Below are 16,911 nucleotides of genomic sequence, written 5' to 3' on the forward strand. Positions count from 1 at the left end.
CATCACGAGTTATAAACAAAAATGTAAATGTCAAATTTATCCCGAACGCCAGTATAATTTTGTTTGTCTTTGCTCACATTAAACGCATGCCGTTGTAGTGGTCGTAAAACTACGGAATACTGTAATGTTTTACTAATTTTTCCAAATATTTAACATGTGTTTCAAACAACGTTTATTTTTTAGCCTTTTACCACAAACTCTAGCAATTTTTCAGGAAATATCCCTATTGACAAAATCGTTGTAAATCCGTCAACTAAGTTTGATTTGTATTGATAAGAACCTTAGTAGTGGTTATTAAGGTAATTTTGTCAACAGGGACATAGTCTGTCAAATTTTGTTTAGAACGAGACCACTTCCCCTTCGCTGAACGCTTTCACATTGTCAATCTTGTGTACGAAAACAGAAAAGAGAACCACTCATCAACAACATCAACAACTGAAACGAAACTCCCCACCCGAGTCGGGTTAAATCTCACTAGTAATATGTTAATTTTATAGGCAGCATATTAGAAACCCAGCTGCAAACGGCAGTATGTGGCCATGAATGAAAAGACAGGCAGCAAGAAACGGTAAGTTAGCCACCCCACGAGTCTCAGCTTCGTTGCGCAAATTCTGCTGGTGCACCTGTTGCTGCTTGATAAGTGTTTACCATTTGACCTTTAACGTTAACGTTTAATCTCCAACAGAATCTCTAAAATGACGAGTAAATCATTCCTGTGGGGTGTGATAGCCGCCTCACTGACGTGGTCGATTAGCTTGTACCTGTACTGGAATCTGAGCAGCACGTCGTCAAACGACGGTGGCGGTGGTGTGCTACGATTGTCCAAAACACCAACCGCAGCACCAATAATGATCGAAACCGATTCCCATTCACACCAGCTAGTGAAGCATCATAACAGTCTTTTTGGAGCGTCGGACGCAAAACTTGCACAAAAAGCATCCGGACCGCTGGAAAAGGGCAAAAGTAGTCTGTTCAAGGAAAAGTACGCCCGATTTATGCACGAGAAGGAGAAGCGACGCATCAGCCACCGGTTGATCGATCAGCTGCAGCCGATGCTGCCGAACGGGACGGACGAGTTTGGAATGGTGCAAAACTCGGAGGAACAGTTTATCCGCGATATCGGATACAGGAGGCACGCGTTCAACGTGCTCGTCAGTAACAAGCTGGGCACGTTCCGACCGATACCGGATACGCGCCACAAATTGTGCCAAGCGCAGATATACGATAAGGTGCTGCCAGCCGCCTCGATCGTGATGTGTTTTTACAACGAACATCTCGAAACGTTGGTACGTTCCGTTCACACGGTGCTGAACCGAACACCAGCGTACCTGCTAAAGGAACTCATTCTCGTCGATGATTGTAGCGACTTTGAGGAGGTAGCAGCCGCCGGTGGACGGTTGGACGCTGAGCTGAAACAGTTGGGGACGGAAAAGGTGCGTCTGTTGCGGAACACCGACCGGGAAGGATTGATGCGGTCCCGGGTGTACGGTGCACGAAACGCTACCGGCCAGGTGCTTATCTTTCTCGACAGCCATATCGAGGTGAATGTGGACTGGATCGAACCGTTGTTAGCGCGGATCAAGCACGATCGTACGATTCTGGCGATGCCCGTGATCGACATCATTAACTCAGACACGTTCGTGTACACGGCCAGTCCATTGGTACGGGGTGGATTCAACTGGGGTCTACATTTCAAGTGGGACAACCTGCCGAAGGGCAGCCTCGAGCGGGACACCGACTTTATTGGTCCGTTCCATTCGCCCACCATGGCCGGAGGTCTGTTTGCGATCGATCGGACCTACTTCCACGAACTGGGCGAGTACGACATGGGCATGGACGTTTGGGGTGGTGAGAATTTGGAAATCTCTTTCCGTACCTGGCAGTGTGGTGGTTCGATTGAGCTGCTGCCCTGTTCCCGGATCGGTCACGTGTTTCGCAAGCGACGCCCGTACGGTTCACCCGACGGTCAGGATACGATGATTCGTAACTCACTGCGGTTGGCGCATGTCTGGATGGATGATTACATACGCTTGTTCTACGAGCAGCAGCCCCAAGCACGCCACGTACCGTATGGAAACGTTAGCGAACGACAGCGGCTACGCGAACGGCTTGGTTGCAAACCGTTTCGGTGGTATTTGGACAATATCTACCCGCAGCTACGCGTACCAGGCGAGAAAGTGAATGACGAAACTAACAACGGTGATGCTACACAGCCCAAATTTGAACCATGGCACTCACGCAAACGCAACTACGTGGCCAGCTTTCAGATCCGTCTGTCCAACAGTACGCTCTGTCTTTCGACGGAGCTAGACAGTGAGAAAAGCGTTTGGAAAAAGGGTTCCCGACTAGCGCTGCAACCGTGTTTGCGCGTCAGGCAACAGATGTGGTACGAGACGGAAAAGTCCGAACTGGTGTTGGGTCAGCTGCTGTGTCTAGATGCACCGTCCAGCGCGACCAAAGGGCAACCGAAGCTGAACAAATGTCACGAAATGGGTGGCGATCAGGCATGGAAACACCGGAAAACGGTGAGTCACTCAATTGCAAAAAACAGTTTCCTTTTTTCACGTTGTTCCGCCATTTTGCTGATTCCTTCCTTTGCGATTTCAGTCCGGTACACCGATCTACAATATTGCTTCCGGCAGCTGTCTAACTGTGAAAGATGCACGCAAAGGATCTCCAGTGGGACTGGACCTTTGCGTCAGTTCCCCGCGTAGCACTTGGGATCTAATAATCTCTTGAGAGAACCTACAGAACTGATAAAATTACTGCAACACTTTTTTGGTATTCCGCACAGACATGTGTGTATTTTTTTTTTGTGTTTTGTCATTTTTAGCCCTTCCAATTTACCAGAAATAATACGTTATAGATAGGGTTAATTGAATGAAATGAAATAAAAAAGAAAAACATACCATTTACATAACAATACTGGCGTTGAGAATGATTTTCAGTACTGACGGTGAGGCACATTCATTCAAACGCCTCACCAACCGCGTTGTTGAGACGGGAAACCGAGACACATGCAGGCCAGAGGATCACGTATATTTCAACCGACGCGAGGAGCGCTGGACAATCAACGGAACTGTTGGGGTGTCCAACAGTGAAGGCAAATATGGCCCGTTGAATGCGTTTATCTAACTGCGTTTATCTAACCCAAAAAAGAGTTCCAAGAGTCATGCTTGGAATTATCCCAGGTACATGCTTCCACAAATCGATTCGTCACTTCTACCAACAACAATCAATCGGACCATGGCCTGTATTACATGTTTTGTATTGTACAATTAAAAACGGCATTTAATAATCTAAAACAACATGAGTACAATTAAAACATATATAAGTTAATAAACGGGACCACACTAAATACGTCTGTCGTTCGGGCCGGTCAGGAAAGAAGAGAGAGAATGATAGCAACTCTTTCGTTGACAACTACTGTCAACGAGAGTGCTACTCTCTTCACTGGCCGATTGGGTTCATTCAGCATGAAAGAATTAAGAAAGGGCTTTTTTTAAGTGCTGTTCAATTCTTACCATCATTGTCGAGGAAGATCTATATCGAAAATAACATACTGAAATATAATAACCTATTCATTTGTATAAAGGGCTAAACACCATAAGTTGTTTATTTCTCGTTGTATAAATACAATAATGTTAGAGATACTGTAAAACTATTGCCTCCTCCTCGGTCCGGGAGTTTTCTCTTTCGCTCTCTAGTACTCGTTCAAATAACTAACGAGCCCAACAGCATACATTGTTACAACATTTGTTGGTTCTGGTTACCATATGATTCTGCTATAAATTCGAGCCCCGTACTCCCTCTAAGTAAGGGGAGAGACTAATCCCAAAATCATAAACTGAAATGCAACGCGCTAAACACCTTGCCCTCACTTAAACCAGAAAGGAAGCGGACGTGCCAAGCTACCGAAGCTTTCGAACGGATTGCCAGAACTAGCACCCACCGCGTCGGTGGCACGCTGTGGCTGCACGTTGATCACATCGTTAATCTCATGAATGATACCATTGCGGGCCACCACATCGCACTTGGTAATACCGGCATTCTGTACCTGTGGTCGACGGTTACGGTTCAGCTTCAACTGCTGTCCGCTGATCGTTTCGGTGGTGCGCACGAACGGCCATTCAGAAGGTACGATTCCGGTACAGCAGATCACGTTTGGCAGGATATGGGCGCGAATGATGCGTTCCAGCTCGTCCTGGTTTTGCAGCGTTGCCTGATACCACGAGTCTACCTCGAGGAATACGTCATTCTTTGGCACTAGCACCGTCAACCCGGCATCGGGAGACGTTAGCATCTCGGTCAGATTGGTCAGACTCACCAAGCGCTGGAACATGCTGTACTCTGGGTTGGCACTAAGAGCATCCATCAAATTCTGAAAATCCGAAACAATATGGCGCCCTCTATATTAGCTAATGGAATTGAGGGGGGAGGGCCGCTACCGGCTGGCAATCAACTTACCATCTTGGGGACATCCAACACTTTATCGATTTCGTGCACCACCGATCCACAAGTTTCCTCGTCGAAGCGTACCAGCCGAGCACAGTTGACAGTTGCACGATTCATAACCGTCGTGAATACGGGATTCTGCAAAGTGCAAATGGCAAAAAGAATGAGATTGATTATCAGCCCTAGGTAGTGGTGGGTTCACCTCTGCCCTCCTCGCTTACCGTAGTGTACAGATTAACGCGAACGTTTTGACCAGCTTTTGTCGGGACGCTTGTCTCCTCCAGGGCACAGGTTTTGATCAGCGGTTCCGCCACGTGATACTCGAGGAACTCCTTCAGTGCGCTGTTTCCGCGCAAACTTTCCGGATGCTCCTTTAGCTGCCGGATCCAGTAACGTCCTGCTTCCGTTTGCTCAAACGCTTGGTCGGTCGGTATGAAGAACGTCCGGTTGGACATGGCATCAAACTCCTCCTCCAGACCAGCGTCGGTGAGCAGTTGCTTGAATATGGTTAAATTGTGATTGGCCAGCGTGTTCGAAATCGGCATACCGCTTTCGGTTGGCAGAACGCTGTCAATCACGTGCAGCACGCCATTGCTAGCGATCACATCACTTTCCTCAATCGTTGCCTGCCCGTTAATGCGGATACGTTGTGTCTTTTTGCCTTCGTCCTCGATCGTTTCGCCCGTTTCAACAATGTCACCGGTCACCACCATCGGTGCACGCGTCTTGCCCACCATGGCGTATTCGAACTCGAGCTTCTCGTTCAGCATGTTGTACGTGGACGTCTTCACGCCATTAACGGCCGCGAGTGAGCAGAATGTTATGTCCAGTATATGGTTCTTGAGAATGTCTATCGATGAATTGGGAACGAGAAAGAGCAGATGGGGAAAGGAAGATTAGCGGCGCAGGTGCTAACGCATTGAATGGAGAAACGATAAAACCAATTGCGATTTAAAATGACAATACCAAATTTGAGGAACATCACACTACGAAAAGCATTCGCGTACTTGTAATTTGAATGCCAAATTGCACAGTTAAATTGAAAAACAAAAACGCTACTATTACATCCGTGACCGTTTTATAGATATGCAATTCACCTTCTTTGTTCTACCGTAAGCCATCGATTGATCGTTCAAAAAACCATATAATACAGAAGACTCGAACAATTGTCCCGATAAGCTCTCTCTAGAGCACGTGCTACGCAGTAAACGTTTTCATAAGCACCAAAGTTGGTGGAAATTGAACGCTATCGTTGGGGGTTGGGGGGGGGGGGGGTAATTCTACATATGGGATCGCTTTATGTTGCCCCCCTATTTCCCGTTTATACCGTCGCAACAGTAATCCATGTTATTTAATCCGCCTTTACAAATATACGGCAATCGTGTTTAACGAAAAGTTGACTTAAGATCATTTCTCTTCCTATCCGAGAACATTCTGGCATTACTGCAAAGCCCATATTAATTCTTTCCCTGAATGATGTGTCGGCGTATACTCCCGGTGAGCAATGTTATTTCCCGAACCCGATAGTATCCCCTCCCCTGTGAGTCGAATTTTTAAACGTTCGTTCCTTCTAGGTCCCTGCTGTTACGTTTCTCCTCATCAGCATGGGTTTATGCCGAAACGTCCTTCCTCGTCTAGCCTTATGTCCCCCTTGTGTCTCGCAGCGTTTGAGAATATGTCCATAGTCCGTCAATTAGATACTGTCTATACTGACTTTGAAGCAACAACCGATAGATTTTTGCTTGCGAAACTAGATAGAATCGGCCTGGGGAGTCCTGTTCTGACTTGGTAACGTTCTTATCTTCATGGTAGAACTTACAAAATCAGAACTCAGGAATCCTTTGCTAACTTATTCGTTGATACGCCTGCTCTTCCAGCAGTTTGTTAATGACTGTGTTAATATGCTTCCCTCTCCGGTCGTGCTTCATAGAGTAGGGTACGTAGATCGGACCCTAGTGTCCCCTATCTATAATTGGAAATTGTTGTATAAAATTGAACAATTTCAATTCGTGAAAAAAACACTTAAAAATATAAAAATCATGAAAATATGATATTTTGTTAAGTATGACGGCTTGCGCCGTATTTTCAACACCGCATGTGATGAGTATGTGTATGAACTAGATGAATGGGGCATTTCCTCCCTGTTTTTGCCTTATCCCGGGCATGCTCGGTGGAGATGGTTATTTATCGTCAGATATAAATTTTACATCACATCTGAGCCTCTGGTAAAAAAATTTGGATGATCTTGTTGTAAAAGAAAATCGAATAGCTGTCTAATTATCGCATTTTTTAATTAACAACTCCTTTCTATCCAACGCAAAGATGGATGTATTGTGTTGCATCAGCTAATCTAACCTAAGTTGGGCTCTATTTTAGTAGTACAGATCGTTCTTGATCACTTGATCAGCTCCATTAGCTTTAACTAGTCATATTTTTATCCCAACTGGGTAAACGAAAGCTACCATTGACGATCGGATACGGTTCTGTACCTGGTATGAATGATTGATGCAATTGGTAACAATTGTCCATCGGTCACAGATTCTAACGTACCACAGCTGGGTATTGTGTCCCTATTCAAAGCATTGAACCATCAACCCATTATCATGCCCGTGTCAGAATGACTCGACACCGTCGTTTCCTTTCCGTGGTCATTCTGATCACGTACCGCAAGAACAGTCAGTACACAATGCACACAATGCTTACCGTGAAAGACGACACAGATGATTTTAACAACTTGAGAAACTTGCTAGGTTGTAGACTAAGAATCCTACACGCACCACAGCAAAGTCATTACTCATCGAAGTGTAAACTATGGATTGAGATTTTTTCATCGGGTTGAGAATACTTGAGTTTGCGAAAAAATTTCTAAATTTGGCACAACAAAAAAACTACTTACTCATGGCACATCCATTGCCTGCCTTCAGTTTGCGCCGGATGTCTTTATCCAGCTTCAGGAAAGCATCATCGTTCGGAGCAAAGATGGTGAAGTGCTTGTCGTCACCCTGTTCGCGTAACATTTTGTCCAGCCCGGTCATCTCCAGGAATGTGCGCATAAGCGTCATGTCGTCGCGAGCCTCAATGATGTCCATAAGTGTATTGCGGGCCGGTACCAGCACCCGATCGACGACGTGCACAATGCCCCTATCGGCAACACGGTTCAATTTCAGCAGCGGTGCACAATTGGCCGTGTAGCGGTACGGATGCTCTGTGTACGACTGATCACGTGCCGAGGACGTTGGGCCCCGGGGGTAGATGTTGATGCGAATGTTAGTTCCGGGCAGATCCGTCTTGAGCAGCTGCTCGTTGCTTATATCCTCGATGTAGTACGATCCGTTCACCGTGTGGCCCAGTATCATGTCCCGGGCGGTCATGCTGGCGAAATCGATCGCCCGTTTGGCACGTGCCGTCGGATCAAAGGCAACCAGGTTCTGAGGAGAAATAAAACCGCAAAAAACACACAAAATTAACCTTCATCAAAACATGGAAAACCCGGATTTGGCACTTCTTCTATACTAACATTTTCCCACATCTGTTCAGCGAAGTTAGTGTAGGCATTGTCCGGTACAACAAATAGCGTCACATCGTTCTCCAGCGTAGCTTCCAGACCGCTCTTCTTTAGCGTGGAGATGAATTCTTTTGCACCGAGCCGCTCGACCGTTTCCTCCATAGAGTACAGGTCCAGCTTTTGACAATGGGCGTTCGGTGGTCCACTGCGCGGTCGACCGAATCCGTGACAGCATTGGCGTGTAATCTTTTCTGTACGTTTGCGTCCGTTAACATTTTTGCTGTGTTTTAGAGTAGAAAAGGGAATTAAAAATTAAATTTTGGAAACACTATTTGAATCCACCGATTCTTAGCCGTATCTATCGGTAAGGTTGCTTACATCGAAGTGCAAACATATTTATGCTGCTTTTCAGCACATGATTGAACGTTCAAATTGAATGTGCTGAAACCATGGAAACCGAAGCTGCTGCTGCTTCCGCCATTGGAGCCACCGTTGACCGAAACTTCCTCATTGTCGGACGAGGCAATATCTTCCTCCTTTTCTTCGCGCTCGGTACAAACGTTTTCTCTATAAATAAATAAAAAAACGGCAAAATTACACTTTAATTTTCTCTAAAAATGGAGAACCCTATTGACAAAATCGATATAAATCCGCCTACTAAGGCACTACCCCAAGGCAAATTTGTATTGAACAGAACCTTAGTAGTGGTTATTCAGGCAATTTTGTCAATAGGGCGGACCCCTTTTATTTGCTTTGTCCAATATTTTTTTAACATTCGTTTATGCAACTGTCCTCCACTTATCTTCATTGCTAGACCACGAAAAAAACACGTAGTTTCTTGTCTAACAAAGCAAAAGCACCGCTACTATCACTAGAGAACGTGATTCACTAGCGTAAGCTTTTACCCGTTTTGCTAAATAAGCGTACACAGAACTTCAACACTTTCTTCTGACCTTTGTAGAAAACTGCACAGCATTATTTATTATTTTTTATTTCATTTTCCTCGACACCGCGTTTTATTATTGTTGATTTATTTACATAACTAATGAGACGGTTGTTGCAGAACCACTCTAATTAGTTCACACTGCATATGATTCGATTCCACAGAACATTTATCTGTTTGATTCGCAAACAGAATAGGAAAGCTCTGCCGCAAAAAAAAAAAACGAAAACGCACAACGAATGGATTATCCATTTGCAAACTCTACCAACCAAACAAAACCTCGGCCACTTTTATCGTGGGAAAATATCTAACCATTTTCATTGCCAACCGAACGATAAACATACTGCAGCAGTTTGTGTCGACTTGAAAAGTCGTGCTTTGAGGTCAGAAATTCAATAGCCAGTTTTGCGGTAAGTCTTGGTAAAGCTTTTAGAACAACAAATCCGATGAGCCAAACTAATTCAAATCGACACAGGACTTATGCGCTACAAAAATTTCAAGGCTGATTAGCCACCAGCGAACGTTCTGATGATTTTATTGACCAATGGCAAAAACTGAGAACACATTGATCTAAATTATATTGCATTCCCAGACAACCCCATTCATTGTTCAATAAACAAACCCTTGATTCTTCTTTGAAATTCTTTGAAAAGCATCATGAAACGAATAAAAACAATGAGTAAAGCAGTTCCTGTACGAAAAAAAATCTCGAACATCAAAGCTCGGTAACATCAGATTGTGACCGGAGCGCAAACAATAACTGCAGCGCGCGACACTCTCCTGTGGATGATCTCTCTCTTGTGTGAATAATTCACGGACATTGCATTAAAACTAATGAAATTCAGCCAATTCTCGCCGTAAATCATCGTCAGTCTGCATTTGCGTCGCGAATACGATTATGAGCATCTTTGGAGGACGCAACAGCACGCTCTGGGGTCGTGGGTCGTGTGGTGCACCATGGAATACACCCTTCCACTCCCCCTCTCTCCGTGGACAACAGGGAATAAGCGTTAAATCGTTAGACCACCACTCAGTTAGGCCAGTTGTAGCAAACTCAGGCAGACAGAGGCAAAGGCAAATGATAAGCGATCATCAAGAAGAACGCAAAACCGACGATGTCATCCACGTTTGGAGCGACAAAACTGCGACCTCGATCACAGAACCATGGGGTGTTTTGTACATCGAGAGACAACCAACCATCGTGATGCTAATTCGGACCAAAAAGATGTAGAGGAGAATACTTGAAGATTTCTTCCCCTGCGGTCAACGTGATTTGCACATGAAGAAACGAAAAAACCCCGGAGGCGGTGCGTGGTGAAAATGGTCCGTGGCAATGGGGATGTAGTGATAATTTATCCATCATAGTGCGGAAAAGCTGTTGAATTTTATTAACCTTTCATTCATTGCAACGGCAGGACGATGCGCCAACAGTTGTGAGAATTTGTTTCGAATCGTATAGTTTACTTGTTTTCCTTTTCCAAAAATTAACAAACAGAATTAAGAGCTGAATTCATTAATACTGTTTGAATATTTCAATTAAATGGTAACTATTTGAAGCTAATCATATCACATTTAGTTCAAATTACTGAAACAAGCGGGGAGCTCGGTGGCGCCGGTCTTCAAACGGCAGGACCGGGGTTCAAATCCTATCCGGACCGTCCCCCCGTAGTGAGGATTGACTAACCAATTACGTGGTATCGGCAGTCTAGAAAATCATTTCGATGACCGACATGACCTTACAAGTCGTTAAACCAATAAGAAGAAGAAGAACTGAAAGAACCTGATGAAAAAAAATGGAAATAAGAATCAGGGAAAAAAATCACAAATCCTTGGTGTCTTTCTTTACGCGACAGAAGCAGGTATTAAATTGTTTTAAATTGTCAATTTATCTTAATTTTTTCGTCCTACACATACAAGTCCGGTTGTACAACCTACAGGTACAATCTAGTTAAAGGGAGCCTGTAATCGCAAGCCTAAACTCTCTCGAACTTTTTGAAGGGATTAGGAATGCCCGTGTCGGGATTAGACTGATTATGTCTAAAATTTAGGCTCGCACTGCAGGCTGCACCCGGTAGGTATACAGTGTAGCTAGCACCTAGTTTTTAATGTACAGTACAGCCTGTTTGTTCTAAATACTCTATTTAGAACGCTTCACAAAATAGATAAATTGAAAAAAATCAATAATTTCGACAACCTCTCTTTTCAAAAAAAAAAAAAAAACTTTCCCACCCTCTGCCCCATTACTTTGTTTATGTCTGAGAAGATCCTAAGACAGAAGATTGCATAAAAAATCTATTGACCACCGCTGAGATGATCTTCACTAACGGAAAAATATTTTTCGCAAGCTTCGTCTGCCTCTGGTTAGTTTCTATGGTTTCTAAAACTGAGAATCAGTTGCATTCTGTCATAAAGAAGTCCTTCAGTGTTTCTTGCTCAGGGATAACGTTTGGAAAGTTTAGACTGTGATCTGATACTAGCTAAACTGATATCTAATACTGCTATCAAATTTTAACTGCACATAAAATATCTGATATAAAGAACGATCGCCAGTCGGGCGATCACTGAAACCTATCGTAATCCTTCCCTCCAAAATGGTTAAAATGTTCCCTCAATGAGTAGAGAAGAGCTCGTTGAATGTATCGGTCCCAAATGCATTCGAAAGCGTTCGCTTCATTCGCTAGCACTATCAGACTATATTAAACGTTTGCACATCATAATGATGTGATCGCGGCTATTACTGTTGGAAGAGCAATGCAGGTGTGAAATAATAAATCGACATGTTTAGGCGCAACAACAGTAGCAGCAGTACAGTTACAACACACCACCCCCGATTTTATCGTCCCCAGAGTCTGTACTTTACACGCAATGTTTGTGAAAGATTGGGGACGGAACAGTGTATGCACCCACACATGCTGTAGAGCATATGCAATGGAGCTAATTACCTCGGTCTCCATAAACATGGGCACACCGAACCGGCATCGGACACATTTATGTGTGCACTCTTACAGGTATCGACAACTGCTGCCTAATTCCCCCCCCCCCCCCCCTCCTTCATCGGAACACAACAATGTGTATGTGTACAAATAAATTTCACACCAAGCAAGCGGTAGGAACAAAATCACTCGAAAAAAGATTATTTTACTTACATATCCCACGAAACAACACGACCTTCTCACGAGTGCGGTACGAGCGGAAGTCCAAACGCACAATAGGTTCGTGGAGAGGTGTGTACCAAAATTGATTTAATTCAAACTTGAAATCTCGAGTCTATCTATACCCGAATGCTTGAGCAAAGAGGGAATGGGCGAATTTCATTTCTTCTCGAAAAATTAACTCCAAAATCGGCGAAGGTGGTTAAACGCAAATAGCTATTTCGAGGTGATATTGTTCCGGGGGAGGGCGACAAAACAAGTCAAATTCCCACCAGGGTAGACATTCGGTGCCGTTGGTGACCCTACACACTACATCCGGCTATCAGGCCTGAGGAACTGAACACATAATGAACGTTAGGATTTAGAGCTCCGTTGTAAGATCACTTTCTATTTCTCGGCTACCCCGGTTAAGACGTACCTGAAAATGTGGGTCAGTCTAGACAAGACTCATTTATTATTGCAATCCGAATTGTGAGATTTAAAATCACACCGACAGAAAAGAACACTATTCTGTACTTTTGACTTTTGGACCCTTTTTTCCTTAATGACTTTCAATTGCATATACAACTCAACTTCTCGACGCTTTCTATCCGCTGTTCTCCTTTGAAAAACGAGACGGAGGTTTTTAGAAAGCGAAACGTCGTCTTTTCTCTCATCTTTCGAATGCAAATCCATCTTCCTCTACTATTTATCTTTCAAACAATCATCGACAAAAGCAAACAGCCCGAACGATGCTTCTTTCCTCTATGCATATTGATTTTGCGCCCTGTACGCAAACAAGCTTCATGGAATTCTGTTCCCGGAGCTGATCTTAAACAAGTAGCAGGCGGTTCTAGCAAAACTAAGTAGAAAAGAATATGTAAAAGCGGTCTCTCATCATGCACCATGATGAACGACACACACCACCGTTCGAGGGGTTGAACGTCGTTGATCAAACACCTCGCGAGACAACTGTAAAAGATCGTTTGATCGTTTCATGTTGCCCGAATGAAAGTTTTTCGACCGAGACATGTTGCAGCGCAGTTGCGCACACATGTCGCCTTTCTTCCTCCACCAACAGATGCAAATTATTAGTGCATTATTCCCCGATTAACAGTGTGCTTTACTAACCAAGCGACAATTTTGTACCACATTACCACTTCCCCACCCCTCCCCCACATTTCCCATTTTCTCTCTATGTTCTATTAAATTTGCAATTATTTTGCCAGTGAGAAAGAGATACGATCAGTGGTGATGTCACCACACACACACACACACACACCCCCGGATGAACACTTACCCTTTCCACCAAGGACGGTTGGCATGGGTGTCAAAGAAGCCAAAGCCTGGCAGTCCGCCCGCACCGAAGAAGCCCGTCTCGAGCGGCGTATTGAAGAACGTATTGAAGTGATGTTGGAACAGTGAGCTCGTATCGAACGGTGGCCGACGGTTATCGTTCAACGTTTCCACATCGGGATGTTGACTGGCAGCGGGAGGACGATACGGGGGTGTCAGTCCGGGTCGATGCACAGACGATGGTGGTTGTCGTTCGTCCGGATTCGAGCCCAGCTCATCGACAAACGTTTCTGCGTCCGATTCTGGAAATGGCATGAGAACACTGATCAATGATCGATGCATGGGAGGAGGCATGACACGGCCGATGGGATCTCTATCGTGAGGGCACAACAGCTAATTTATGAACTCATACAGACACTTTTGACGTGTAAACAACACAGCACGGCCAACGATCTTCAGTTTTTATATTTATGAACACCGACATTAACCTCTACAAATCATTCGATTGTGCATGAGAGTTGCACAATCAAATTTCATTCTTTCATAAGTAATGTGTGCAAAATGAAATAATTGATGAAAAGAAACAGCAAATGATGAGAATTCTGTTTACTGGGTTTTCCATGAGGTGCATTATTATACCATAATTCACAAATGTTCCGTATGGTATTGGGAAAAGGTAAATATTTTATATTTGCAATAAAGGTGATTTTTTGTTTATCTTTAATGTTACTATTACTACGAAAGAGAGTCCTTACTGTAGAAAAACAAAGATTTACTATAATAGGCCTGCTAGAGAGCAGAGCTTTTCCTTGAGGATTTTTTTGTCTATGCCTCTATGCAAACCATACCAGTTTAAGTGAATAGAAGTCATTCCTTGACCTTAGATAATGTATTATACATATCAAGGATTATTTATTATATTAAATAATTATTGGGCAAATTAAGGAAATTATTGGCAGCGAATTTCTTAACCTTATGCGAAAAGTGTATGAAAAGGGCTAACTCGTTATGAAGGGGGTCAAATTTTGTTTTAACTCACCCAATGACTCACGATCCTGGCCACCGATCGTGGCGGTTTCCCGCTGATCCGATCCGCCAAATGCACCGACCGCCTCCGGTAGCCTAGAATAGTGATGTGTATCGATACGGTCAGCAGGCTCATCTAAATGGTGCAGCATCCAGAGGAAAGGATTCACATCGGCAGCGGAGACAGCGGAGGGTTCGTGAAACTGTGTCGGCCAGTCGGCCACATCCTCACCGAGGGACCCCGCTAGCCGGATGACTTCATCACCGAGCGTTCTACTGTTTTGTTGGTAGTTACGAGGGTAAAAGTCCACAGCCCAACAAACCAAAAACAACCACCCATGTGTTTGTGTGAAAGTTTATTTGATTTTGTGTGCCGAGCGAGCGCGCATGGGTTTCATTATGATCATTATTGTTTCCGAACCCATCCAAACACACAAACACCGTGTTATTGATGATTTCGTGTTTAAGGTAATAACAACGGATAGCGTACGTTGGTGTAGGAGGTAGTAATTGTCGGTGTTGGTTAAATGAAACGAAAACAAAAAAAAACCGAAACCATTTTAAAAATTTAACAATTGATAACGAGAGCACACACACGGACCCTCCGGAAGACGGGTTACACAGTGCGGTCGGGTACAGTGGACATATAAAAATGGAAAGTATTGGCAATGAAAGTGGGTTGTAATGTTACTGTAAGTGTTAACGATTAGTAGGAATAGGATGAAAGGTTAGCAATAAATTATTGTGTTGTTAATCGTTTAATATACTAGGGAGTGCTTGTTTAGAGAAAGAAACTAGTATCTGGTGTATGGGACGATTCATTACTGATAAAACTGGTTGGGTGAAATTCTCCCTCAACCTTCAAATAAGGTGTGTGCGATCGTGCTCGATGGTTGACAATGTGTTGATCATAATCTCCGCTCGTTCTATTCTGACCAACCCCGGAGGGAATGAACGTCATTATTTAATAATCAACCTTCCAACATTTCGACGGTTGATGCATGACTGTGGTGTGTGACACACTTGTTGCCGCGCACCAAGTGGCAATTGAACAAAAGAAACAATAAAAATAATCCTCCATTTCTCCGCACTGTGCACGTCAGCCAACTGCGGCGAAACGGGAATCAGAAACTTCTAGAAATCCCTTGCTAATGTGTGCCATCTTCCGGTCACTGGTGGAGGGTATGATGATCGTTCGGCACAAAACACTAATGCGGGATGTAGAGACGAACGGTGTGGAGTAACGATAATTAAATCTGAGGCAAGATTTATGCACCACAGGGCACAGTGGCTTTGTGACACCAGATCACGATCGACGGCAGCTAACTCTATAGCAATTAAAACAATCGTCAATTCTATAGTTTAAAACAAGTTGCTTCACAAGTGCTGGTGAAAACGATGACGACCAATACACACACAATAGACTGTATGTGAAAAGGACGATCGACCGGAGAAAGGTGAAAGCACTAAAGGATTGTCCACTAAGGAAAGGGAACACACACAGCAGGGAACTAACGGTACAATGTAGGATAGCAATGAACAACAAAAAGGAATAAAAAGATCATTACTCGAAACAGGTTACCGAAGTGGCTACTAAAGCAAGCAGCAGTAGGGCGTAAGAACCCCAATTCGTTCGCAAGCGGCGTTCCATCCCTCTGAATCTTTTTGTTTCTCACTCTATCCCTCCCTTGCACTGTTCACTTTCCGCAGGGCTATTAGAACAATTTGACCAAACACGCAAGCACGCACTTTGAAACAATGCCTAGAGAGCAGGCAACTTCACTACAGGAGAGTTTTCTCCTTGCAAGCACTTGATCCGCACAACGGTACGGTTTCCACGAAACAAACAACTGATCTTGCCGGTGCACCTGTATTTATAAGTTCCCGAACGCCACCACTACCATAACTGTACTGCCATGTACGAAGAGCCGAACCGATGCTGTCCCGACGGTATTGTATGTACATCGTACCGGGAAACCGGCGTACGCGCGTGTGTATAGCGGGATGGAGCTTTTCGTTGTGGTCGTGAGTGCAAGCCCGTGTGGTGTGGTGGTAGATAAACACTAAACAGATGTTATTATTATTATTAAGTTGCGGAATGCGCGGGCAAGCGGAAAAAGGGGTGCGCACGATCGCGAAATCGACGAGCATAGTATGTAAGGAAGGCTGGAGCAGTGCGTAAAGACATTTGCAAGCGATCATGATCCGTGCGACGGGAAAGGGGAAGCGGAAAAGAAAAGAAGCGAGAATTATTTTTCTGGAAATTTCATCTTCCGTTTACGACGTTTCGCGATCACGATCACCTTTCTCCGCGACGCGTTGTTGTTCTTTAGTTGTTAAAAAAAGCGCTTTAGTCGTTAAAAAGAAAAATATGTAGGGTGTGAGCGTCGTCAGGTGTTGTGCTTCTTTGGACGACACAACAAGGAAAAAAAGATCTCGCACTCGCAGATAATAGGGGCTTGATTTTGAAGAATATTCGTTACGGTAATGTTGAGAAAATGCATCGCAATCGTTCGGTCATTTATGCTTACAAACAAATTGGATCCCATTCAACC

At 44.2% G+C, this 16,911-nt stretch overlaps 2 protein-coding genes across 2 annotated transcripts; one reads left to right on the plus strand and one right to left on the minus strand.

Annotated features, from left to right (window-relative positions):
• Positions 1-455: 455 nt before the first annotated feature.
• On the plus strand, positions 456-2,766 carry LOC126557335 (polypeptide N-acetylgalactosaminyltransferase 35A). Its single transcript, XM_050213060.1, has 3 exons — positions 456-568; positions 686-2,525; positions 2,608-2,766. The coding sequence occupies exons 1-3, from the start codon at positions 540-542 to the stop codon at positions 2,737-2,739; spliced, it is 2,001 nt and encodes a 666-aa protein (XP_050069017.1). The 5' UTR covers positions 456-539; the 3' UTR covers positions 2,740-2,766.
• A 1,110-nt stretch (positions 2,767-3,876) lies between these two features.
• LOC126559717 (transforming growth factor-beta-induced protein ig-h3) lies at positions 3,877-16,007 on the minus strand. The gene is made up of 9 exons (XM_050215889.1): positions 15,925-16,007; positions 14,370-14,632; positions 13,335-13,632; positions 8,339-8,527; positions 7,973-8,240; positions 7,352-7,883; positions 4,677-5,305; positions 4,468-4,593; positions 3,877-4,381 (listed from the first exon to the last, which is right to left on the minus strand). The coding sequence occupies exons 1-9, from the start codon at positions 16,005-16,007 to the stop codon at positions 3,878-3,880; spliced, it is 2,892 nt and encodes a 963-aa protein (XP_050071846.1). The 3' UTR covers position 3,877.
• Positions 16,008-16,911: the final 904 nt, after the last annotated feature.

Source organism: Anopheles maculipalpis, chromosome 2RL (genome assembly GCF_943734695.1).
Source record: "Anopheles maculipalpis chromosome 2RL, idAnoMacuDA_375_x, whole genome shotgun sequence".
NCBI classification, from domain to species: domain Eukaryota; kingdom Metazoa; phylum Arthropoda; class Insecta; order Diptera; family Culicidae; genus Anopheles; species Anopheles maculipalpis.